General features: G+C 44.3%; 1 protein-coding gene and 1 long non-coding RNA gene across 11 annotated transcripts in view; one reads left to right on the top strand and one right to left on the bottom strand.

Annotated features, from left to right (window-relative positions):
* Window positions 1-27115, top strand: part of PRMT8 (protein arginine methyltransferase 8) — a 116564-nt gene that overhangs the window by 63463 nt on the left and 25986 nt on the right. For all 10 annotated transcript variants that reach the window (XM_072799344.1, XM_072799343.1, XM_072799342.1 and 7 more), the window contains 2 exons: window positions 11194-11349; window positions 14646-14709. In XM_072799344.1, the coding sequence (XP_072655445.1) occupies window positions 11194-11349; window positions 14646-14709 (220 nt within the window). The remainder of the gene's footprint in view (window positions 1-11193; window positions 11350-14645; window positions 14710-27115) is intronic.
* On the bottom strand, window positions 1187-27115 carry LOC140617640 (uncharacterized). The gene is made up of 4 exons (XR_012017822.1): window positions 26973-27115; window positions 22248-22371; window positions 19955-20170; window positions 1187-17449 (listed from the first exon to the last, which is right to left on the bottom strand). It is a non-coding gene; the product is annotated as an uncharacterized lncRNA (long non-coding RNA).

The following is a 27115-nucleotide window of genomic DNA, read 5'->3' as shown; positions in this document are numbered from 1 at the left end:
CTAACTACCATGCCATATACACTTTAAACCAGGTCTTTCTTTCTTTCTGGAAACGTTGACTGTGTTCCTGCTTGTTCCTTTGCAATTCTATACGGAGATAGAGAGTGAAGGAAGGATCCCTCGGTTAATTCTAGACCTGAGGGCTCATTCACTCCCAGGAGACTCAAGGTTTGGTCCCCCAAGAACTACTATCCACATAAAAGTGTTAGGCCTGGATCTGCTGGGGAAGAAGGTAAGGTCCTGTATTTGTTCTGGGGGTCCTGGCCCAGGAGGGCCTGGGCAGCTGGGCTTGCTGTTTGTTCTTGGTGGCTCAGATGTCATCTTACTGCAGATAACTGATCTAACTGTACCTTTCCTGATCCTGCTCTCCATGGGAGCGGGCGCTGGGGTGAGGTGATGCACTGAGCCCTGTCTTGGGCCTGTGAGAGGTTCTGGGAGGCAGAAAGGACATCTTCAAGAACTCATCTTGTCCCTAATTAGAGGACACGTCATCCATGTGACAAATTTGAAGAGGCATGTGGTTCTGGGCACCTATTTCAAGGTAGATTCCTAGGAAGAGATGCTAATTTCCCCCGAAATGCCTCCCCTTGCGCTTGCCTGAAATCCCTCCTCAAAAAACCAACCAATCATGATGCCTATCCTTCCCTAGTCTTTAAGCTCCACTCCCCCAATGGAGCCTCCTGTGATTGACCCCTGGGACACCTCCTTCTGAATGACTAAGTTCCTGCTGGTCCACATCTTTGGCTCCTACGATGTGCTCTTCTGTGCTATGATTAACCTCTATAATTCCCAGGACTTGGTTCCCCCACCTCTAACCCTAACCCAGGGCTTGACACCTGGCTGATTTGTAAAGGTTTGTTGACATGGCTGCTAATCTGATCACTTAGGTGATGCCTGGTCAGCACGTGACTGGGCATCTGGGAGTGTGTGATCTCTAGTGGAGGAAGAAACCAAGAGCCATCAAATAAATACTGGACCAGCTTCCCTCCATTTTATGTTCTGATAGAAAACCCAAGCTTGTACATGAACATATATAAATTATAGTGCAGATTAAACTAATAAACATGGAGCAAATTATCCTCCAGTCACACATAACATTTCTCTCCTTAGTAACCTGCCCTGGAATAGTTTTAGCAACACTTTGCACCTGGAAGTACTTCTGATCACCTAGCTTAAATCACTCCTGCTACTGTAGGCCATCTATCGCTAGATCTGGCTTCTGGGGAAATGCATAGGTCTTCAGTGTAGAGGTGGCTACCTAGTCTTCCTGCACCCTTGAGGTTTCCTTCAACCCTATTTGGTCTCCAAGATCATCTGGTATAAAAAAAAGTTAGGAGGGCATGTGGATAGACTCTGAACACTGTTTTTTGCAGAGACAGGGCCTGCTCATTTCTCATTATCAAACACCAGCAATCTCCATTCTGTGCCAGACAGCTTGCGGCGATACCTTTGCCTCCTCAGTCTGGACAAGACCCATACCTCACCATCCAGAGCTGAGCTGGCCACTTGACAGTCTTGTCCCACCATTAACAAAATGCTCACAGGGGCAAGCAGCAGCACCACCAACTTGCTGATTAATAGTGATCAGTGAATGTTTAGGAAACATGGTGAGGGATGGTTTTGGTTTTATTAGTCTGTAAATACAAACAAGAAGTGTTGAGTTTGAGGGATGGCGCTGCTGGGGGCTGGAGAGCACAGTAAGAGGTGATTCTGGACACTTCTATTCTTCTATCCTGTGGCCAAGACCATGGTGTTGTTACAAGGCAATTCTGAGAGGAATGGAGTCTTGAATAGGAGAGGAAAGGACAGATGTGTGCTTACTGGCTTCTGCTCAGAGGGGAGGAGGCCAGATCCATGACCTCCCAAATCCCAGCTGTGAATTCCAAGTGTCTTTGACAGTTGGTCCCTGGGCTTGGTTCCTCAGCAGCCAGAAGAATCCCTGCCAGTGGGGCCATGTTCCCAGCCCCCCAGTCCTGGCCACCCATCTCACTCCCAGCTAGCTCTCTTCTTGACAATCTTGCTGCAGGTTCTTTTGAAATAGATTCTTCAGGGCCTCATTTCCCAGCAATTAGTCAATGTGCTGTCATGTGTTTAATAGGCAGGGAAGCTGGGAGACAAAGGCATCCACAGCTGGGGGCTGGGAATTGTTTTCAACAAAGAGTGACATACTCTTGTCTGAAATGTCTGGAGACTTATTTGGCTTTTCTCTACTAGGGATGCTTAAAGTAAGGAGGGAGGAAGGGGAGAGAGCTTCTCTTTTGGTGAGGTGCAAGGTATTTCCTTGCTAAGTCACAACTCTTCTCCCAGAATTTATACCTTTGGACCTAACTCCTGTGGTCTGGAGCCTTAGAGGAAAGAAGGGGTCAAAGAAATAACAGAAGGCATTGAATTAAAAACAGGCATCGGGAGCTCCCCTTTAGCAACAACAGAATCTGCGGAGGCACCGGGCCAATCTAATTTCATCAAGACAGGCAGTAAAGACTTCCAACTATGGCTATGGCTGACATATCTCCAAAAACTTTGCCACTATTTTGCCTCCATTCCTCAGTTATTTTCTCACCTTCAACTGTTTTCTTGCATGGATGAAAATAGTGACAGTTGTCACAAAGAGCCAGAGCTAACGTTTTTTGTAACACTTACTACATTTATTTAATCATCACCGGAACTCTACGAAGTAGGTACTGTTATCAGTCCATTTTCCAGAAGGTGAAATAGACACACAGAGGCTAAATGATACTCTAGGTTAAAGACCTCAAAAGTATGGGAGCTGTGATTTGAAAAATACAGGTGGATCAATTTCTAAAACTGATAACAATAGCAAACCAGCAACCCTCTGTATTGATTTTTCTCAAGCAATAAAATGATATCTGGAACAGCCATCATAATTGGAATCACCACCTGATTATGTTTATGATAATTTATGGTCATTCTCCAAGATCCATCTCTGTCTTCTCACAGGCAAACAGGCCACTTGAATCGGGACGTGGGTGTCCTGGAATTAGTGTCAGTTCAGAATGGGTGTCCAACAATCCTCAAAAATGTGTTTATTTTCTTTTCTCCCATATAGTCACACAGTAATGTGGTAATGGCTGCAGGTCCTCTTGGTGAAGACTGGGAGAAAAATGAACAATCCATTTTTGGCAATGTAACAGGGTTTTCTTTACAGAACATGGCTTTTCCTTCATCAAGGGGTCTGGCCCTGTTAAAGTGGCTCACATCTAGGAATCAACTGAGCAGCGTGACTCTCGATTTGGTGATTCAACTAGATCTCTGTTCAGTATACTTATAATTTTTCTGTGTAAACAGATCAAGTAAGAATTCAGTATGCTTCCCAGCTATTTCTTTTCTAGAGACTCTACGATCTCTTTTCTAGAGACCTATGGCCAACACCAAGTCTGCAAGTCAGACTGTTCTAAATACCGCTCTGGCTCCCAACACCTTTGCAGTAACCACATCCACCTAATATATGGTGATGAAGTGTTGTCATTTGACCTGTGCCTCTGCAGAATCCCAGTTTGATATTATTTCCATTGCACTTAGGGATCTCAGTTTGATGGCAGCAGTTCCCACTGTAATTTCTGACCTATAGAGAAGAGCAACCACAGAGCTCTTCAAGGATGCTGGGCTCCCCTTGCACACTTACTTTTCACAGCCGTGGTGAAAGGTCTGTTCTCTGATATTGGTGAGTAGTTCTCAAATGACAAATGCGCTCCAACATTCCAATCTTCTAAGTCTTTGGATACCTTTGTCTTCAGCATACCAAGGAAGTTCTAGCATTTCAACTTCATTTAGTGGGGGCTAACCTTGGGTCCATGTTTCAGCTACCCAACCAAACCAACTGTTAGAGGCCTTCTAAGCCTCTAAGAAAAAAGTGAATCCAGAAGCTCTGCTTAGTAAGCCCATATCAATAAACTTGGCCCCATCCAACTTTACATTCCTTCTATGCTAATCCCACATCCCCATACATATTCCCCAGGATTCGATCTATATAAATCTATATAAATGGGAAATATCCTGTAGTCCTTGTGATGTGACAGCTTATGAGTCATATTTTATACCTCACCCTTTGGGGTCTGTTTGAGTTGAATTTAGTTATAGGTCTAGCAGCAAAGAGAGCAGGGTTAGGTCCTGAGGAGAATCAGCAGTACTTGCAAGCAGCTATCTCAATGGAGGCCAATATGATTCTTCAGGAAAAGGAAAACTAAATCCCTCAGACAGGGGTAGAAGATGCTTCTACTGGCAAAGAAGATTCTGTAATTTAGGAACTTGAGGTCCCACCTTCATTATATGTTACCTATATGTTTCCATGCCAATTTTCAAGATGCTGTTTTTTTCTCAACAGCTGCCTCAGCTTTAACAAAAGAGGCCTTACAAGGATGGTAATGCAATTTGTGTAGTAATTCAGGCATTTGCAAGACTAGACTTTGGATTTGGTTTCTGGAAAGCCTGACTCTATACCTACAGGAAATGTTTTTGTTTGTATGTTTGTTTTCTCCAGAGAAATCAAAGAAGCTTTTGGTTGCTATATGCAGATCTTGAGCTGGGAATTTAAATTCCTAAGGTTATTTTCTTTCTCCAAGTTTTTTAGAATAGTTGGTAGCAACCAACCAAGTAACCCACCCATTATACTTCTTGTGTTGACTAAAATATTCTAAGGTAGCAAATACTTGATCATCCAGAATCTGGTTTTCCATAGATACTTTATTAAAAGTAACTAAAGTAATATTTGACTCCTTTGCCATTTCATGCTACTAACCAGCAATGTCCTCCTATGAATAGCAATAGAGTCATTAGAGCCTTTAATTCTAATCAGATTCCAGAAAACTCAAAATCAATTCAGGGAATATATCCTTATATTCTCAGTATCAAATTCTGTATCAGTCAGCGTTCAACCATGAAAGTAGATTCAGTAGAATGGATATATAGATATAACCGTACAGAGAATTAGCTTATGTAATTGTGTAAGGCTGTTGTCTCCATGTCTGATACCAGAACTTGAAGTCCACAGGGCAGGTAGTCAGAAAGGAATATGAATGTAAATATTGGGGAATCAGGAGTAGCTAGAACCAATAAGCACAAGCTTGAACCCTATGTGGACAGACTGGAAGACATGCCCATTCTATTGCCTTTGACTTTGGTGGTAAGCATATTCTATAGAGGCTGGGTGTTTCACCATGGAGCTAAACATACATAACCAGCCCAGGAGACAGAGAAACAGAAGAAGGCCCAGCTGCCGCTTCATGTCAACAAAGTGAGTCAACATATTGTCAATGACAGGTGGGCACATTGTCAATGACAGGAAAGAGTCCTGCCTCCTTTTTACCTTCCAAATCTCACAAGAATCTCCTCTGTGGCCCACTTTAACTGGTAACATAGTAGAAAGAGAATTCTGGGAAATGTGCATAGCCTGGCCAAGGTGACACATTACAAAGCTTAAAAAACATGAAGCAAAGTCTATAGAAATAGAAGGAGAAAAATACAAATCCCTAACTATGGTTAAATTTTTAAAAATACTTCTCTTTTGATAATTGATAGAACAAATATACACAAGATTAGTAAAATGTGGAAATTTGAATGATACAACCAAATAACCTGATCTAATAGGCTTTTGCAAATATTGGCTCCCCAAAGTAAAAGAATAGACATTCCTTTTAAGAACACATTGAAATATTCACTAAGCTAGATCATATGCCAGGCCATAAACAAACCTCAATACATTTCAAAAGACTGAAATCATGCAGACTATGTGATTTTGATCATAATGAAATTAAAAGTAGAAACCAAAACCAATAAATTATGTAGAAAATCTCTAAATATTTGGAAATTGAGCAGCACTGAAACAGGGTCAGAGAAGAAATAACAAAAGAAATTAGAAAATATTGCACACTGAATGATAGTGAAAACACAATGCTGTGAGCTGAATGTTTGTGTCTCTCTCAGCATTCATATATTGAAATCTTAACTCCCAGTATATTGGTATCCGAAGGTAGGGCCTTGGGGAGGTTAGTAGGTCATGAAACTGGAACCCTCACGAATGGGATTAGTATCCTAAGAGGAGACATGACACAAGAGTCCCAATAAGTGAAAGAAGGCAAGAGAGTGAGGTCAGAGTCAGAGAGAGAGATTTAAAGACAATGGAGACAGATGTTACAGTGATGCAGTTGCTGGCTTTGAAGGTGCAAGGAGCCATGAGCCAAGGAATGCAGATAGCGTCAAGGAGCTGTAAAAGGCAAGGGGATGGATTTTGTATGAGATCTTCCAGAAGGAACACAGCCCTGCCAAGACCTGATTTTAGGTCTATGAGACCTGGATGAGACTTCTGACCTCCAGACTGTGTGCTAACATCTATATTGTTTTAAATCACTAGGTTTTTTTGTAATTTGTTGCAGCAGCAATAGAAAGTAACAGTCTCCTAAAAATTCTGCTAAAGTTATTTTTTGTTTTTCCCCATATTTAAATATTTATTTAATCTTTATTTTTTTAAAAATATTTAACCTTTAAGTAATGTTCTATGTCCTGTGAGGTTATGGTTCGGCCAACATTTTCTCACAAATCGTTAGGCACTGCAGTATCATTTATTAGATAATCTATCTTTCTCTCAGCAAAATAAATTTATAATGTATTCTGGAATCTTGAAAAAATAAAAAGAGATACGAGGGCTTGGCTTTTCACTCTGTTCTCCACCACATGAGAATACAAGGAAAATATGACCATCTGCAAACCATGAAGCAGGGCCTCAACAGAAAATGGATCTGCTGGCACCTTGATCTTGGACTTTCTAGTCTCCAGAACTGTAAGAAGTAAATGTTTGTTTTTTAAGCCACCCTGTCTGTGGTATTTTGTTATAAGTCTGAACTAAGAAACATACACATGAAAATTTGTGGGATGTAATTAAAGCAAAACTTAGAGGGAAATTTATAACTTTATTTATTTATTTAGAGAGAGTGGGGAGAGGTAGAGGAAGAAGGAGGGAGAGAATCTTAAGGAGGCTCCAAACTCAGTGTGAAGCCTGACTTGGGGCTCAATCTCATGACCCTGAGATCATGACCTGAGCCAACATCGAGAGTCAGACTCTTAACTGAGCCACTAATACACCCCAGAAATTTATAACTTTAAATGCTTATATTAGACAAAAAGCAAGGTACAAAATCAATGATCAAAGCTTCCACTTTATGAAGCAAAGAAAGCAAATAAAACCCAAGTAAGTTTGAAGAAGCAAATAGTAAATATAAGAACACAAATCAATGAAGTAGAAATAAAACGAGAGAAAATCAACAAAGCTAGAAGTTAGTTTTTGAAAAGACTAATTAAACTGATAACCCCTAGTTAGAATGATCAAGAAAAAGTCAGATAAAATACAAATTATAATCACATAAAGACAAGGACATCAGTAGAGATCATATAAACATTTGAGAGGTAATTTGAGAATATTATGACAATGTTATGCCCATTTGATCTCTTAGCTGAAATGGATAAATTCCTTGGAAAAACACTTGGTCAGAACTGATGTAGGAATGCATGGAAAACTAAAAGATCCTTCTGTCTATTAAAAAATGGAATCTTCCCACAAAAAGGACTCCAGGCCCAGATGGATTTACTGTTGAATTATATGTCGAATATTTGAAGAAGAAAAATATGAGGAGAGAAAACTTTCTAACTTGTGTGATGAGCTCAGTCAGCATAACTTATTACCAGAGAAGGTAAGAGAACATTAAAGATTAACATCTCTCATAAATATAGATAGAAACATCTGCAACAAAATATTGGTAAATAAAACCCAGCAACACAGTGTTGGTTCAGCGTTTGAAACCAATCTATGGAGTTTATCATATCAGAATAAAGGAGAACAGTCACATACCATTTCAATGAATGTAGAAAAAGCATGTGACAGAATTTAATGCCAATCATGACAAAAGCTCTCAGCAAATTATAAATAGAAAAGAATGTCTTTATCTGATAAAAGACATTTATAGAAAGCCCACAGCTAACATTATACTCAATGATGACATTTATATTATTGGAACAAAGAAAGAATGTGTCTTCTCCTATTTTATTCAATGTTTTATTGCCTGGCAGTCCTTGCCAGTGCAGTAAAACAAAAGGAAAGAACAAAAAATATAAGGCATACAGATAGGAAAAAAGAAGTAAAATTCTCTTCATTCATAAGTGGCAAGATTTTTTACCACCAGAAAATAGAAAAACAAAGGAATCTATTAAAAAATCATGCTATAATTAATATGTGAAGGGAATAAGCCTGCAAAACAGAAGGTCAATATGTAGACTGACATAAGACAATTGAAATACGAAATTTAAAAAAAAAAATCATATACAGTACCTTAAAGTAAAATAGTTGAGAGTCAATGTAACGAAAGAAATGCAAGACTTCTAAAACCTATATAAAACATTGCAGAGAAAAAACAAAATAAAACAAAACAAAAAAAAGATTGCAGAGAAATTAAAGAAGACCTAAGTAGATGGAAGGCGGTGTCAGTGTTCTGGACTGTAAGACTCAATGTTTGTAAGATTTCAATTCTCTCCAAATTGACCTACAGATTCAGTACAATTTCAATCTACTTCAGGGGCTGTTCTTTGTGAATCAAGAAGCTGACTCTAAAATATATATGGAAATGCATAGGATTTAAAAAAAAAAGAAAAAAGAAAAAGAAACCCCCCCCCCCAAATACCAAAACCTCGTAAAAGAAGAATTAGGGCTCACACTACTTTATTTCAAAGTTAATATAAAACTGCAGTAATCAAGTTAGTGTTGAATTGGTACATTAATGGAACAGATCAGAGAAGTCACAAATATATAGTCAATCGATCTTTGACAAGGATGGCAAGGTAAATCAATGGAGGAAATGGTAGTCTATTCTATAAACGGTGCTTACATCATCTGCTTTATATAAAAAAAATGAACTCACATTCCTAACTTACACCATATGAAAAAAACTAATTTGACATGAATCATAGATTTAAAGGTAAAAACCATCTGAAAAAAAAACACAGAAGAGCATCTTTGTGACCTTCAGATAGACAAAAATTAGGCAGGACTCAAAAAAATTCTAATCATTAAAAAAAAAACACCTAAAAACTTGGCCTTTATCAAAACTAAAAAACTGCTTTTCGAAAGACAACATCAAGAAAATGAGAAGGCAAATCTTAGATTGGAAGAAGATATTCACAATATGTATGTCTGACAAAGGATTTGTTTCCAGAATATATAAGTTCTTACAATTCAATTAAGAAAAGACAAATAGGTAAAAAAAAAAGTGGACAAAAGACTCAGACACATCATAGAAGATTTATATGAATAGCCAATAAGCACCTGGACCAGTTATCTACATCAATGATATCAGGGAAATGCAATTAAAACTGCAATGTGATACGAGCTCATATCTACAAGAATGAATAACATTTTGAAAAGTGATAATACTAAGTTGCTGGCATGTAAAACAGCTTGAGAGCTCATTCATTGCTGGTGGGATCATGAACTAGAGTAACTATTTTGGAAAACTGGTAATTTCTTATGAAATTAAACACCTACCAGCAAACCGACTTCTAGGTATTTACCCAAGGAAAATGAGACATATCCTTGAAAACACTTATACAAGAATGTTTGTACCTGCCTTATTTGCAACAATCCAAATACCCATCGACAAGTGAATGGATAAATGTCCATACAGTAGGATACTAGTCAACAACAGCAAGAATAAGAAAAAAGGAACAAACCTTGGATAGGTGCAAAAAAGTAAATGAATCTCAAAAACCTTATGTTGAGCAAAGGAAGCCAGACACAAAAGTGTACATACCATATGATTCAATTTATATGAAGGCAGAAGGAAGCTTTAGTGATAGAAGTTAGATGATTGGTCACCTGGGTGGGGATGGGGATTGACTGCCAAGGGGCATTAAAGACTTTCTAGGGGTATAGAAATGTTCTATATCTTGATTATAGTGGTGGTTACCCAGGTATATACATTTGTCAAAACTCTTATCTTACCATGCATTTAAAATAAGTGCTTTTTATCATATGAAAATTATGCTAAAATTATGCTTAAATTATACTGTAATCCCACTACTATTGGTTATGAGTTAGTCAGAAGCATTGGGGTGCCTGGGTGGCTCAGTCAGTTAGGTGTCTGACTCCTGATTTTTGCTCAGGTCAGGTCATGATCTCAGGATTGCGAGACTGAGCCCAAAGGTCAGATGCAGAACCTGCTTAACATTCTCTCTCTTCCTCTCCCTCTGGCCCTATGCCCCTGCTTTTCTCTCTCTGAAAAAAAAAGAAGAAGAAGAAAGAAGAAGAAGAAGAAGAAGAAGAAGAAGAAGAAGAAGAAGAAGAAGAAGAAGGAGGAGGAGGAGGAGGAGGAGGAGGAGGAGGAGGAGGAGGAGGAGGAGGAGGAGGAGGAGGAGGAGAAGGAGAAGAAGGAGATGAAGGAGAAGAAGAAGAAGTGTTTGCTGACAATTTGAATGGAAAAAGATCCCTGCCTCACCACTATTTGCAAATTAATCATATTTTCCTTAGGTTGGAGACAGTTGTAAGGGGTAACCTACTTTCTTTTTGGTCACAAAGGACTTAAATAGTGGTGGATAAAGAAATATGTTTTCCATTCTTTTAAAAAAAGCAAACAAGAAGAGTATGCACATACACACACGCACACGGAGAGACCACAAACCTCCTTTAACAACCTGTTTGATGACAGTTCTATCACTGTTGCAGAACATTCTGTTTCAGGTTTAATTTAAATCCCTCAAGTTGCATTGCACTCATGTTTCTTTTTGTTCTTTGGGAGATGGAAGCTTTCCCAATGCTGGACATGCATTTCTCCTCTTATAGAACAAAATTATCTTTCCTGGGTAGAGTTTTAAGGCTGGAGTTGTTTGTAAGTATGTAGGTAGCCCCTAGTCCAGCTGTCCTACAATACTCTCCTATGGCCTACCTACATCATTGAGGGTTTTTTTTTTTAATTTAAGATTTTATTTTTAAGCTCTCTCTATACCCAACACAGGGCTCAAACTCACAACTCCAAGATCAAGGGTTCCATGCTCCAGTGACTGAGTCAGCCAGGTGCACCCATTATTGAGATTCTTGAAAAATTTGGCAGAACAGTCCTGGGGTTTTGAGGTCCATGACCTCGGTGTACTCCCAGGTGGCTTGAATACACTGACACGGCCTTTCCTTTCCTTCCACAGGAAATGCTGAAGGATGAGGTGCGGACACTCACCTACCGGAACTCCATGTACCACAATAAGCATGTGTTCAAGGACAAAGTGGTGCTGGACGTTGGGAGTGGTACCGGGATCCTTTCCATGTTTGCTGCCAAAGCAGGAGCCAAGAAAGTGTTTGGGGTGAGCATGCCACTCCCTCCTGCCCATTGGCTTCTTTTTTTTTTTTTAAGTTTTTTTTTTTTAAGATTTATTTATTTATTTATTTATTCATGAGAGACATAGAGAGAGAGAGAGGCAGAGACACAGGCAGAGGGAGAAGCAGGCTCCATGTAGGGAGCCCGACATGGGACTCGATCCGAGGACCCGGGATCACACCCTGAGCCGAAGGCAGATGCTCAACTGCTGAGCCACCCAGGGGTTCCCCTGCTCACTGGCTTCTATAGAACCAGCCCCTCATTGCCTTACATCTTCTTCTGTCCTTCCTACAAGTGCAAACCCAGGGCCATCCCTTGCTGGGGCCATACCCTCGAGGACAAGTAAAGAAAATTAAATGTATTCTCAAGAGGTGGGGGCAAGCTCCCATGGCATTGGTCCTGGCTCCTTGCCCTGACAAATGCTGACATTTACAGAGGATTTTTGACTTTCTGGAAATCATTCCGGTCATGATTACCTTAGAACACTTAGTCCTACCATCAGCTTGAGAAGCAGTGCAGTGTGGTTATATGTGTGAGCTTTGGCTTGAATCTCTACTCTGTGTGACTGTACCTCACTTTCCTCATCTCTAAAATGGCCATAATAACAATACCTCACCCATGGAGTGATCGTCTAGAATTAATGAGTTTAATACATATGTAAAATGCTTAGAACAGGGCCTGGCATATGACTAATGCCCAGTGTCTAATATGAATATAGTTGGGATGAGGCCCTAGGGGATGAGAACAAGATAATCTCCTTCCTTTGTCCTTTAAAAGGCAAGTTGGTAGGTTTAAATTCTGCTACTCTGGCTGCTGCAGCCCCTCCAGATGGAAATGGAGGCTGACCCTCTGGGAAGCCTCCCAGCTTTCCTCTGGCTCCCACTACACAGCTGTGTACTGCCTGATGACAGGGAGGCTGGGGGGTCTGGAGCTGGGAAGAAACCCTAAAAAAGAAGAGCCCCTGAGTGGCTGGCTGATATTTGCAAAATGCAGAGGGTCCAAGGCTGGAATATGGGAATTAGTCTTGATCAAAATTTAAGACACACTACAATTTAGCTCCCAGCATGTGCATGAGACAGCTGTTTGCAGAGACCCATGGGAGCTGAGCAGCTCTTGGTGGGGCTTTGTTCCCTGTGCATTTAGCTGCATTGTCCTGTAGCCTGTGCTGACAGCCCCAGAGCTTCCACATCCCCTTGGCTACCCCTCACTTGGCCTCAGAGGCCTATCCCTGAGTCCCCAGCAGGGACAGTGTTCCTCCTCCATGCCTGGCTTAGAAAGTGTCTGGGCCTTGGCTGTAGAGGGTCTTCTAGAAACGCAGGCCATCCTCAAGGCATATCCACCACAGACTTGACTGGAAAAGCTATGGGGTACTCAGCTGAGGCACTCGCTAAGTTGATAGGCCAACCCAGATGCCCCAAGTCAAGTCCTGCCCTCTCCACCTTCCAACTATCCTTCACTGTGCCTTCCTCACCAAAAGGGAGGCTTCCCAGCAAGGGACAGATTCCATGTCCAATGAGGTCAAAGAGCCTCTGGAGGGGACTTGATTTTTCTGGCCATCCCTGTGCTTTCCTTCCCAGCACCATCTCTGAGGCCTCTCCGCCCCCATCTGGCTGGGGCATGGGTAGCTGGGCTGCCCTTCACTGGTTTCCAAGTGGCCAGCGGCTTCTCCTACTAAGGCGCTGTCAGGAGGCGCCCACTCGGCACCTTCCAGCTGTGGTGACTATCCCAACTGTCCCAATCTGTCTGCTTCACGGTCTTTTGCTGTCACAGCTCTTTTATAAACAGCTCCCACATTTAGCTGGGCCTCTTTCCTGATGGCTCATTTCACAGTTTCTCCTGTTCCAGGTTCCCTCTTCTACCCGCTGCTCTTCTCCAGAAAGAAAGAGCCAGGGAGAAAGAGGGAGAGAAGGAGAAAAGGAGGAGAGGAGAGAGAGAAGGAGAAAGGGGAAGAGAGGAAGGGAGGGAAGGAAGGAGGGAGGAAGAGAGGAGAAAAGGGGAAAGGGAAAGCGAGATGGGAAAAGAGGAAAGAAGGCCGCCAGGATGCTGGGGCTTGGGGGCCCTCTGCTCTGAGTGGTTCACATGCTTTGGCTTATTTAATTCTCCCAATGACCAAGTAAAACAGGGACTCTTTCCTCACTTATGAGGAAACTGAGGCACAATTGGAGAGTGGTCAAGGCTGAATGGGAATCCAGGCTGCCTGGCTCCAGATCATGCTTTCCTCACTGTGAAACTCCACAGCCTCTTGCAGATGGATGCCAACATGGCGAGCAGGGGGAAGATTGGAGCAGCACAGTCCCAGAGAAAGTGGGATCAGAGGCCACAGGAAAGGGCCCATCCTCTTGGGCTCTGAGCCTGGTGGAGGTCTATCTTCTCTGATGGAACCATGCTTCCTGACCCTGCAGGCGCCCTTACCCCTCCCCAAGGCTTTGATGGAGGCTGCAAGCAGCTCCCTCCAGTGCTCCAATGCAAATACTCTCCCGGAGGCCCTAGGGACAGTCTGAGGGGGGTCCGGAGTGTGGAGGTGAGTGGCAGCCTCTGTGGGGGCCAGCTGAGGAGGTGAGAGCAGCTGTTAACAGCTGCCTCTCTGGCTCCAGCATCCTCTGGCCCTCCCCTGATACATGCCCCAGGCTGGGGCTTGATCTTCCACTATTCCCACAAGGCACCCTCTCAGCTGCTGGTCAGCTCATTTCTCACATATCTTGGCCCTTCGGTTAGGAGATTTGGGGAGTTTGGAAAGACTTGGAGATTAAAAGAATTAATTATCTCAAAGGTGGGCACCACAGAAGGGATGAGAGTTAGTGTGTGACCTGTATGGTGGGATGAGTCTCAAGATTGGCCTTGAGGCCGTGATGTGGCATTTCTCTATCCTGGAATTGGGAGGTGGGAAGTAAGGAGAGTAAGGTCCCTGGATACTCACAGCAGCTCTGGCTACGGCTTGCCTTCCCATGTCCTCCTCCGGGAGGACCTCATCACATTCTCCTCTGGCCAGGAGGAGGCCTGCCAGCTTCTCCTGAGTCTCCCAACTTGAGGCCAGGCCCTCCATTGTGAAGCAGTGGCTGAGAGTCACCCTCATGACAAAAGCAGACAGATTCAAATGCAAGAGCCACTGGCCTGCTGATCAGGAGGGCTGTTCTGCAGTTTTCAATTTGTCACAAAGTAATGATATGGCTGTGGGCAGGTCACTGTACCCCCTTAGGCTCAGCACCTCCATCAGGTAAATTGGTGCTAGACATGCTATGATCTTTTTTTATGCCTCGCTCCTTTGTTCTGTGCTCTTTCTAGATCGAATGTTCCAGTATTTCTGACTACTCAGAGAAGATCATTAAAGCCAATCACTTGGACAACAGTAAGACATACCTCCACATATTTTCCCGTGGATGGAGGGGGTGAGGGGGCTTGCACTTTCTTGTTTGGGTGGTACAGACTGACATAAGAGGGAAGAGTACAAACACTTGGCCTTGGGATGGTGGAGCCCAGCTGAAGCCCTATTTGGAGGACTGTATACAGGGTTCCAAGGTTCCCCATCCCAGCCATGTCAGCCAAGGGCACGTTATTCCCAGCTCCGCTTCCATGGCTTAGCCACTATTCCTTCTGCTTGGCCCCAGCTGGAGGCATTCTATTGAGTTTTGCAAAATGGCAGCTATTCTTCCTCTTCTTCCCTCTCCGTAACCCCCAGCTCTACCTCTCCCCAAAGGCCAACCAGGGGCATTCTAGCAGACCCCAGGCTCTGCCTTTGGAAGAACGCAATCCTCTACTGCTCAGGTCCTCTATGGCCCTGTTGCTGATGATACTGTCTTGGCAATTAGGCTGCCCTAAGGAATGGGACCTTCTCCAAGTTGGAGTCTGGTTATAAAGAGAGGTGCCCTCTCTTCCCTTCTTCCCCTCACTGCTTTCCCATGATTGCAACATTTCCCAGGCCTTTCCTCCTGGAACCTAGCTTGAACACACTCACACCACAAGTGTCTTCAATCCAAAGAACCCCTTGGATCTTTTATCAGTCAACCTGATGAGATTTAGCTCCCAAGTCCTATGCTGAGCTGGGCCAGATCATGTAGGATTTGTAAACTAGGAAAACAAAGTTGATTTTTTTTTTTCTAATGGTGGTTGGAGGCATTTGGGAGAACTTGATTCAAAAGAGAAGTATTTTCTATGGAGTATGGATAAGAATGGTTTGTAGGCAGCAAGAGTGTAAGCAGAGACACATTAAGGAGGCTATTTCAGTGCTCCAGGGATGTACTGTGGCATGGATAGTGGCAAAGGTGGTGGCAGTGGAGGTAAAGAAAAGTGACCACTTTGGGCTAGAGGCAGGGGACTTGTTGATGGAATGCACATGGGAATGATAAAAAAGACAGGAGCAAGGGCTATCTTGCTGCCTTGAGTAATGGGTGGGTGGTGGAAGATTGAAAGTAGAGCATTCCTAGGGATGATAGGAGAGAGAAAGGAATCAAACGTTCTTTTCAGCACATGTCAGGTTTGAGATGGACATCAGTAAGATGTGTCAAGTAAGACTGGGTATATGAGTCTGCAGTTCCAAGGAGAGCCAGAGTGTGGGATATACAGCTGGGAATAATCAGCATTTGGATGTTATTTGAAGCTACAGAATGACATCACTTAGGAAAAAGTATAGCTGGAAGAAAGGAATGGGTCAAAGATAGGGCTCTGGGGCATTTTAACATCTGGAGGTCAAGAAGAGGAGAAGGGGCCAGCAAGAGGCAGAAAAGATACACCTAGTGAGGCTGATGGGCATTCAGGAGAGAAATGTACCATGAACCCAAGGAAAGAGGAAGGGACAGCTGTAGAGAATGCTAAGAGATCATGTAAGGTAAGAACAGAGATGTGACCATTGAGTTTGGGCATATGGAGGTTACTGGTGTTCTAAATAAGAGCAGACTCAATGTAGGGGTAGGGAAGTCCAGTTAGATAGGTTAAGGACACACTGTGAAGGGAGAGCTATAAGTAAGTCTTCCTGCTGTTTTGGGGAACAGAAAAATGGAGCTGTAGCTACAGGGGGATGTGGGTCCCTGGCAGAGAGTTGTTTTTGAAGGATAGAGATATGGAAATGTGTGTGTGATTCAATTGTCCAGTAGACAGGGAGATAAAGGAAAAAGATACAGGAGTGAGGCCCTTGAGTTCAGAGCACAGGTGCAGAGGTTATCCTTTTCCTTGGAGTAGGACCACTTGAACCACAGAAACAGAAGGAAAGTGGGGAGTGTGGGTCCAGATAGAAGTGAGGTGGTGGTGGAAAGCCTCTGGTTTATTGCCTCCTTTTCCTTTTTGAAGAATAAGACAGTTACTGGCAGACAAGAGGGGGATGAGAAGAGACAAGAGAAGGGATGGAATGGTCTTTTAGAAGGAGGGAGGAAGGCAATACAATAGTAGGCCTAGTGGGCATTGCTGGGGAATGGTCAACACCTGCTGGAGGAGTCAACATAGACAGGCAGGAAGCTTAGTCCACATGCGAAGTCCCCCTTACCATGCTCACCAGCTTGAGTGTAAGGAGGGCTTCCGGGGTGGGGACTCTGACAGGAGAGCACAGAAGCTGATTTCAATAATGGGTCATGGAATCTAAGCTGGGTAAGGCAGGAAGTGAGGAAGGGAGGGGGTGATGGAGGATGAGCGACATTAAAAAGTTAGGGGTATTGGTGGACAATAAGCAGAGGTCCAGAAGCCTCTTTCCAGCCTGAGAAAGGGAAATGTTGCTCAGATGCGCCTGACCTCTGGCTTTGGTGTCCAGTCTCTGTTGGTTCGCTCATGGGAGTGAGCTGTTTTGTACTCTCCTCAGAATGTACCTGACATGGTCAGACGAGCGAGGTGAGGTCTCTACCTACCTACCAAAGATGGGGAAAGAAACTGGCCAGTTCTTTCTCTGTAATGGTGAAACAGCCCGACATCCACATGTTTTCATCTGCTAGCCCTTCCTCCAGCTCCGTACCACAGGCAAGAGTCTTTCCCTTATTTAGCAGATGTGGAAGCTGAGGCTAAGAGAGCTGAGCTAGGGCAGAACCTGTGGTCTTGGCTCTTGCTCCTGTACTCTCTCCCAAAGTGTGTGTGCCTTGATGTGGAAGCCGCACCAGTAGCTGCCAATCCTGAAAATGAAAATTAAAACCTCTTAGGAGAGGAGATTGGGTGCAAATAAATATCCAATCAGACATTCTCTCAGCCCTATCCCTGGGCCCTAAGGGGCCTTCGAAGGACGTTTAGACCATTCCCTGCCTCTATACAGGTTCACTTGGGCAGCGATGAGGAGAGAGGCTGTGCCCAGCCCCCTTACTCTTTATCCATCTCTTGCTGCCAGCTCTTAGGCTTTAGAACCATAGTGCCCCTGGCTTGCAGAGGGTGGCTTCCCGCAGCCACTGGTAGAAGTGGTGGGCCTGAGTGGGAGAGGGGACGAACATTAGCTGAGGAGTGCCTGACCTCAGGAGGAGGGCAGGTTGGCTCAGTTGCCAGGAAAATGAAAGCCCACAGCTCCTCATCATGCCCTCTGGCTCACACCTGAGGGACCTCCCCCTCCCCTCCCCTCCTTTGCTTCAGACTCCTGTACATTGTTTTATTCCCCTCCCTTTCCTTCTTCACCTCTTTCCTTTAACCCTCAGAACATTCCAATCTATAGAAAAGGTGCGAGTTCCTCTTTTTCTGAATGCTTTGAGAGCAAGTTGTTGACATGATGCCCCAACAGCCCTGAATACAGGAATGCACGTGTCCTACAAGCAGGGACATTTCCCTGCAGAGCCACACAGTGACCATCAAGATCAGGATACTAATGTTCTTGCATTGTCATTATCTAATGCTCAGATCCTACTGCTGCCTGCCATTTGTCGAAATAGCATCCTTCACAGCAAAAGGATTCCATTTCAAACCACATGTAGCATTTAGTTGTCACATCTCTGGTTTACTTCAGGCTGGAGCAGCTAGATCCTCCTCAACTGTTGTCGCCTTGATGCTTGAGGATTAAAGGCCAGAGTTCTGTAGAATGTCCCTCAGTCTGGGGGCGTGGGATGCTTCTGCACTGACCAGCTCAGCTGAGATGCTGTGCCCTTCTCCCCACACATTCTTGGGGACGTGCAGTTTGGCTTTGTCCTGTCACTGACAGCATTGACTTTGATCACTGATTGGGGCCATGTCTGCCAGGCTTCTCCATGGTCAAGTTGTTCCTTCTCCTTTTGTAATTAGTTAAGATTTTCTGGGGGAGGCATTGAAACCATGTAAATATTTTGTTCCTTATAATTAATTTCTTATTTTATTCAAAAGGTTAAATCTATTATTATAATACTTATTATGATACACAAACTGTGCTTAATTTGGTCATAGGACCTCCTTTCAAGCTGGCCTCTGCATCCTTTTGACATTCTTCATGTTTTTGTAAGCTTTCTCATTTGTTGGCACAAATGTTCCTGGCTCATCTTTTATTTTACATGGCTTTGTTTTAGAATCAGTCATTTCTCCAAGGAGTCTTGAGTTCATTTAGTGGACCATGGCGTTTTAAAAAATAGGATCTGGGGCTAAGTGTGCTCATTAGTTTTAGCACATGCACACACACCTTTACACAACGTGTGTTTCTGAATCTATCTATCTATAGATACTGTCAGGTGTGAGTTCACCTGATACCCCAGCTCTAACCAGCACCACAGGGTACTCTAACTTCCTCCCTTCCCATGTTGGAGATTCCTTTCTCTGATAGTGAAAAACCTGGCTCCCACTATTCTTAATATGTTTACTTATTGAATCAATCCCCCCATATGCGTGCCATATCCCATTGTCATTACCTCCTACCCTATGCAGATGTGTCTGTCACCTGCATAAGCACTCTCCTGTCCCTACACAGACTCCAGTTTGCCGAGCCAGGCCATTTCCTCTGCCAGGACCCTCTCGCCCCCTTGGACTTCACCCTATCACCACCTCTTCATTGGGATGCCTTGCTTACCAGCAGTCAGGCTCTCATGTGCTGTGCAGGGCTGCCCTCACTCTGCTCAAGCTTTAATCCCCCAAGCTGGCCCCAGGTGGTAGCCACACACACCTCTTCCCTGGGCTGCCTGAACATCTGGTTTGCTCAGTCTCACCTTATGGCTTTAGGATGGAATCATTCCATGCTCTGTATTTTGATGGCTCACACTTGACTCTATGCTAGTGAGCAAAGGCCCAAGAGGGACAAACCATTGTCCCCAAGTAAACAAACCATTGTCCTCCCCATGCCTCATACCTGGTCCTACCCCTCATACCCAGTGTACTGAAGAAGAGGGAATGCCAGGACCAGGGGCCTTTACAAGGCAAAGTTGTTCCCACTTCTTCCTTCCCGGGCATTACAACAGGCAGGTGGAGCCGGGGAGGCCACCCAGGGCCCTGTGTGAGGCACCCACTTGCTCAGCCTTGGTGTGTGTACTGGAAAGAGGACAGCTTGACTGTACAAATGCTTCCATGGAAATGCTTTTGAAATGTTGCAACAGCCAATTGTGTGGGGCTCGGGAGTGTAGGTGTAGAGACATAAATAACAACACAAGACATAAAATACCTGCTACCCAGAATCAATCAAGGCCTCTCCCCCTCCACCTCCGCACCCCTCCTGGGGAGGGGTTTATTCACATGGAGACGCACACCTCCACGAAGCCACCTGCAGTGGTCACGCAGCTTCACATGGCTTCTTCCACACGCGTGGCCCACTCACGTGCTCAGAAGCTCCTCTTTGATCGAAGCACTATGATTTCCTCTCTTTCCTTGCTGAGGAGCTAGGGCACTGCCAAGATGCCTCCAAAGGTTGATCTGTTTGTGTAAGTTGACATAGAAGCTCAGGGATTGATGAAATTTTTATAGTTCTAGAAACAAAAGAATTATAACCCATTTACTTCCCAGAAAACTAAACAGAGAAAGTGTATCCCTCCTTTCTTGTCTTTTTTTTGTACCTGCATGCATCCTAAAGCATGAGTGTCATGGTTGAGGAGGCCTGAGCGTAATATAGCACAACAGAGTGGCAGTGGGCAGAGGAGGGGCAGCTTTGTACTGTCACCTCACCTTTCTGGTCCTCTGTCTGCTGCCTAGAGAGGAGCTATGTCCCTGCACAAGCCTGTAGGCTTAATGCGGGATGCAGGAGCATGTTCCTGGAATGCCTGGTGCCGGGCTTTGTGTGTAGTAGGTGCTCAACAAGCATTAAGTGTAGGTCTTTTCAGACCTCGTGCTCTACACTTTGCTCTTTCTTGGCCACATACACTGAGACTTTCGTAGATGATGCTTGAATTCTCCACTGTGGCAGGTTTCCTTCTGTGGCCTATGGTCATGCCATCCTGCATGGTGCCCCTGACAGGGACCCCACCACCAGCCACCTGGGAGCCATGGTTGTGAGAAGCATTTGCTTCTTGGGTGGGGGATGTCTGCATACCTGCAGTGTTGCTGACACTCCCTTTCTTTCCTCCGGGGCCACGTGGAGTAGAAGCCTCCTCCTCAAGCGGCAGCCCCTTCTCCCACGTCCCCCGATGGCACTCCGCCCCCCACCAGGTCCTTCACTCTTTGCTTTGGTTTGAGTCACCGTATCCCCTCTCACCCTTGGAGTCATGCTAAGACATAAATCCAACCAGGCAACTGAAGGGACCCAGATGCTGTGCTTCTGACACCACAGCCTCAGTTTCCATTAGCAATCATGGAAAATGCATGTCACCTGGCACCGAGCTGGCATCCACTACAATCTGTTGTCCATACCCATATCTGTTGTCTATTGGAGTTAGCACCAAGTGGTAGCTCCTAGCCTATGTCTTAAATCCAAACTGATAGTCACCTTTTTTATTCATATTAGACTTCACGCTGGTAGATTTGGTCCTCCTTACAACCGCTAGGACTCCCGAGAGCGTGGCTCTCCCAGGGTCGTCCTTCTGTGCTTGGTGTTCCATATGTGTGGTGGGTGCCCTGGGGTGAGCGTGCAAGCACCTGTCGGCTGGTCTGCGTTCAGCTTTGATCAGTGCCTTTGAATACAGCCAAATAGCCAGTGTTGAATCTATATAATAACATGGCATATCCAGGAGGATGCCATGGAAGCAAGGCCTCGTCTGAGTCTCCATTGGAAGCCCCCACATGGTTTACTACAAGCACAGGGGGAGGCTTAGGGGGCGGTGAAAAGCACTGACTCTGGAACCAGGCTTCCTGATTCACACTTAGTTCTGTCTGGTTAGCTTGTGATCTTGGATACTTTATTTTCTGTGCCTCAATTTCCCCATCTGTGAAATGGGAACAATAGTGGAGCATACCTCACAGGGTCATTGTGACAATTCCGTGTTACTATATGCAAAGCCATGGTGTGCCGAAACAGGCTCCTACAGGCTCCTCCTGAGGGCTAATTGTTAAATTTTCAGTATATCTGTGAAATGGATGAAGTCACTTTGGTGGCTTGAAGCTGGCCACAGTGGGAATATTTATACCACAGAAATCAGCAAATGCTGCAAATCAGGGCTACTTCCCCTGGAACCCTAGCTGTTAAGTATCTACTAGCATACCACTGTGTAAAACATGACGGTATCCCGTGGGCAGTAAGCAGCCAAAAATGTTAGCTATTGTTATTATTATTTCATTTATTAACTTGACTAATAGCCCTGTCAAAAGAAGAAATGAGATTAATCAGATCTAATTGTTTTTAATGAACCTGTGCTAGTGACTCCTGGAAATTGCTACTTCCTTTCCTAACTGCTTGTGAAACAGCCTATTAATAATCTTAGGGCTGGTTTTCCCACACTCATTCCTTCAGGCATTGTTGTCCCACACTCCACTTTCCACACCCCATGCCAGGTGCTGGGCACCAACCACAGGCTCTGGTGAAGCTCACCATCTCACAGAGAGGACAGACACAAACGCAAGTAAACAGACATCATGATAGAATTACAAATTGTGAAAGGTCTTAGAACAACTCACAATGGAGTCGTTGAGAAAACTGGGGTGTCCACTTCCAACTCAGGGGTCACAATGGCACGCCGGAGCTGGCTCACACCGCTCACACAGCCTGGCTCTTTTCTTCTCAATTGTGCACGGGTGACATCTGGTGCAAGCAGAAATAAGCCATGGTGGAGACATTTACACCCCAGATACCAGTGAGCACCTTTGCCCCACTCCCAGAGCCAATTGTTAGACCCTGACCAGCACAGTACCGGAAGTGAGGAAGCTTCTGGAGAGAGAGCAAGGAGGCACAGAACTGATTGACAAAAAGGCCAGCTGCTGAGTGGACAGAAGTGTGCACACAGAGGGACCACCCGTGCCCAGTTCCCTGAGATGGGAGACACGTTGTGCTTGTCCCATGTAAGCTCTAACTAGCGAATGACTGACACTTGGGATGATTTTTGGAGTCCTGGAGCCTAGGGGAGGTTTTGCTGCCTTGTACATTTGCACTGATTTAATCACCCTGTCCAGTACCACTGCCTTCCTAATCCCTGCCCCACTTGGCCAAGCCTGCACAATCCTCTGTCTGTGGCCAATGTGTGAGGTATCTACCCAGGCTGTGCTGTGCCAAGGATCCTAAGAGGTGGGAGATAACTTGGGGTGCGGGTGACTCCCAGTATGATTTGATTGCCCAAGTGTTAGTTCAGCCAGGGAAGGTCTCTGGCCAAAGCTAGCAGGATTTGGGAGCTCTAGCTAAATAGACTAGGCCCTCAAGCCTCAAGGGAGCCGGAGCAGGCTAGGACACGAAACCAGGCAGATTATGCACTAGAGCCAAGGCAGAAGCTCAAGCCCTATGCTCTTGGGCAAAAGGGGGGCTGGGGAAGCAAGCAATATTGAAGTTTCTACTATATTGAGGCTGCAACATGCCCATGGCTCATCTATGCCACTCCAGCTATGGGGTCCATTTCCAAGTCCTACCAGATATTGAGGGTAAAGTTGTTGTCCTCTTTTGCCCACCACTACTGGCTCAAGAATGGGGCTGGGTTTGATCTTGTAGGAGAGGCTTATCCAGGTATCTGGACCCTGGAGAAGACAAGTGTGGGAAGTTGAGGAAGAGCCAATACCAGGGAGGTGGATGGGTTCCTTCTCTGCCACCCTGATGGCTCATGATGGCTCTACGACTCCTCAGCCTACTAACAACCTGACCAGCCTCAGGAGAAGGATGAGTCAGTCCTTGGCCTTCCCTGATTTCTTTTCCCCATCATTCCCAGGCAGTTGCTTGGGAATAATAATAATAATTATTCCCAATAATTATTATTGGGAATTATTATATAATAATCCCACAAGGTAGGTAAGTCAGGTATTATATCCACTGGCAGATGAAGGAAGGGGAACTTCTGGGAGGCAGGTGACTTGTATCAGGTTATACAACAGGCCTAGCTTTTGGCTCTACCTTTCGATTTCTCTAAACTCCAGTTTTCTCATTAGGCAGATGGAATAATAAAACCAACCACACAGGTTCTTGTGAGGGTTACAGAGATAATATAAGTAAGATTGCTCTGCAAGCTGCTATTCAAATGCTAGTAATTTTTTGCTATCATAATTAGGACAAGTTTGAGGATCTTTTGTCTTTGAACCCAAATACCCTTTTCTTTTTTTTTTTCAAAATTGCTTATCCATCCATTCATTCATTCAACAATGATTTTTGAATGTTTGTGAGGAGTCAAGTGCTCTGCTAGGTCCTGGAAACGGGAAGCTAGAACCGACAATTAAGAAGAGGAGACCATAGCCTGGAGGCAAGTCAGGCCCTTGGAAGGTGTGTGGCAATGGTGTGGGTGTTGCCAAAATAGGCTTGTGAACAGCTTGGCAAAGGTAGCTGAGGGGTGGCTAGTGGCCATGCTGCAGTGGGGATGGCATCAGAGAGGCTCTACTACTCAGAATGTGCTCCCTGCCTCGCACTCATGACCCTCATGCCCACTGCTCTGTGGCACAGAATCTGCTCTGGGGAACAGAAGAGTCTAAACTGGACCACTAACTTTGGACCTTTGGGGGGGGGGTTGACTCTGATGGACATGCTGGAGGCCCAGATGACATCAGGCTAGCCCGATTTGTTGTTGTGTTAAGTCAGACAAATAACCTTAGAGAGTCAGATTGGCTAGCTTTCTGTAATAAACACTCAAGATAAAAGGAAAACAAATCCAAGAAAGAAAAAAGTCTGGATGTCTAATTTGAAAACTTGAAATTACAGAGGAAAAATCTCCCAATTTAGAGTTTAGAGCGTATTTGCTCCTAATCGTGCACTTTGTTATGATTGATCATTCCAATATTGGTAAGCCAAAGTCCTGTTATCTGAACAAACTTTCTATCATCTCTATGGAATAAAAACATAGCTTCAAAGAGTGACCTCAATGCAGCCTTGAGCTGACACAATGTTAGTGTTGTGGGGTCTGGATTGGGAGTAGAGTTCTACTGCCCATAGCTGCTTAGAATCTGAGTATCTAGTATCTGAGTGGCTAGGATGCCCTTCAAAAAGCTTGAAGTGGAGAAGGTTCAGATGCCCACTCAGTTCTTGGAGCCAACCCATTGCATTGCACTGGCCAATAGCCCCCAGTTGGTTGCTATAAAGCCCACCACAAGAGGTAGCATTTTGCAGATTAAGAAATTGAATCTGGGAGCTTAAGTGGTTGCTGGTGGTGACTATAGAAAACAGGAAGAATATCCCTGATGATTCAGATGGGCAATTATATTTGGGTCTGTGGAAAAAACGTGGCCTTTTTTTTTCTTTTTTTTAATCAGCCTCAAGGAATTGGTGCAAATTAGAGTCAAACTGGACATTGCAGGCACTGGTTCTTTATTGCTGTCAGCTACTTCTACCAGTAAACTTTGCAGAATGCCTTTTACATTCTCAATATAATATTTCGAGAATTAAATCATTTTGGCACTGCAGAGCATCTTTGGGATTTTTAGGTTTACTCCCTCTCCTTTTTTCCCCCCACAATAAGGAAACTGAGTTCCCAAAGGGAAGAAATGTTTGATCAAGGTTTGTTGTCAGCTGGAACAAAAACAGAAGTTGTCTGCCTCTAAAACACCAGCATAAGGTTGTGAAAATTGAGCATTGTACAGAAGCACCTGAGCAAGGGGATGAGTGGGGTCTGAAATCCAGTCCACAGCTGGACTGAGGGGAGGCCTGCCTTTTTATCTTTCTCAAAGGGCCCATCTACTCACCAAACAAAGCAAGAGCTACATCTGCTCCAAGAAATGTTTGGATGCAGAAGGTTGATGTTAAATCAACAGAGGCACAGACTGTTGATCTTTTTAAAATAGATTTAATTGATTCCTTCTGTCTTTCTATGATTCACTGTGTGTATCTCTCTCATCTATCTACCTATCATCTGTTGGACCCCTAGTGTTCAGGATATAGCAACTAATGCATAAGTGCTACTGCAGAGAACAGGGATAGCATTCATTTATTCTGGGGACACCCCAGGAATATTCTCATCTGTGAGACTAAACTATAAGTTCTTGTTCATCTCTGCTTCTTGAAGTCCTACTAGAGTCCTATCCCTGGAATCATCCCTGGTGAACCATATACTAGTCACCCAGAGTGGAGACTGGGGGGCACCCCGGGTAGAACACATCTTCTGAGCCACATAGAGGTCATGATCTAATGCAGGAGATGGAGCAGACCTATAGTCGCATGCAGACATTAGGGAAAGCCTTCAATAAATGTGCAAAGCAGGGCACCTGGGTGAGTCAGTTGGTTAAGCATCTGCCTTTCACCCAGGTCGTGATCCCAGGGTCCTGGATTCAAGCCCCACATCAGGCTCTCTGCTCAGCGGGAATCTGCTTCTCCCTCTCCCTCTGCCCCTGCTCCTACTCTCTTCTCTCTCTCTAATAAAATCTTTTTTTTTTATAAAAGAAATGTGCAAAGAAAGAAGAAAGGGAGGCCACCTTGAGAGCATCACAATAAGTGAAAGAAGTCAGACAGAGAAAGATAAATACTGCATAATTTCACTGAGAAGTGGAATCTATAAAACCAAACCAAAGCAAACCCAGACTCATAGATACAGAGAACAGATTGGTGGTTGCCAGAGGTGGGTTGTGGGGAATGAATGAAGGAGATTAAGAGGTACAAACTTCCAGTTATAATATAAATAAGCTGTGTGGATGTAATAATGTGCTGCATGAGGAATATAGTCAATAATTTGTATCAACTTTGTATGCTGACAGATGGTAACTAGACTTATCGTGATGATCAGCTTGCAATGTACATGTACAATGTCAAATCACTGTGTTGTGCACATGAAATTAATATAATATGATATGTCAGTTATTCTTCAACAACAATAAATATTTGTAAAAGTAAGACAAACCAGGCTTTGCACTCAAATAATGAGGCAGGTGGGTCAGGCATGTATTTGTCAGTTCTTTTTCAGAATGAGAAATAAGTTAGGCACTCTCAGCATTTTCAAAAATTCCTTACTTTGTCCCCTTATGAATCTTCTTGGTTCATCTTGGGCCCTGCTCTAGTTTGAGTTCCTGCTGTTGGGTTGTGGAACTTCCAGAGGAGCAGAGGTTTGAAACCTACTCCTCCCACCCCTTCAGAACCTTTTAGAGAAGCCTAGGCCTTCCTGTTCTTACCACTTAGGCGTAGGGCTCATGAGTACGAGCCAGGAAGGCCGCACAAGCCTGGGCTTCACTCTAGAGTGATCAGGACTACTGTGCATTTGCAAAGTGTCTGACTGCTTACGGAGGAGATCTTACCTGATTAAGACTTGATTAAACACCAGATATTGGAGAGCGAGTCATCGTTAGAGGCTGCTAATGGACACTTCATCACCTGTATTATCCAATGTGAAGACATGAAACAAAACCAGTGACCTGTGTGTCCTTTGTCATCCAGGAGC

This window comes from Canis lupus, chromosome 25, assembly GCF_048164855.1.
Source record: "Canis lupus baileyi chromosome 25, mCanLup2.hap1, whole genome shotgun sequence".
NCBI classification, from domain to species: domain Eukaryota; kingdom Metazoa; phylum Chordata; class Mammalia; order Carnivora; family Canidae; genus Canis; species Canis lupus.
The sequence above is the reverse complement of the archived record's forward strand: the minus strand, read 5'-3'. Positions and strand labels throughout refer to the sequence as shown.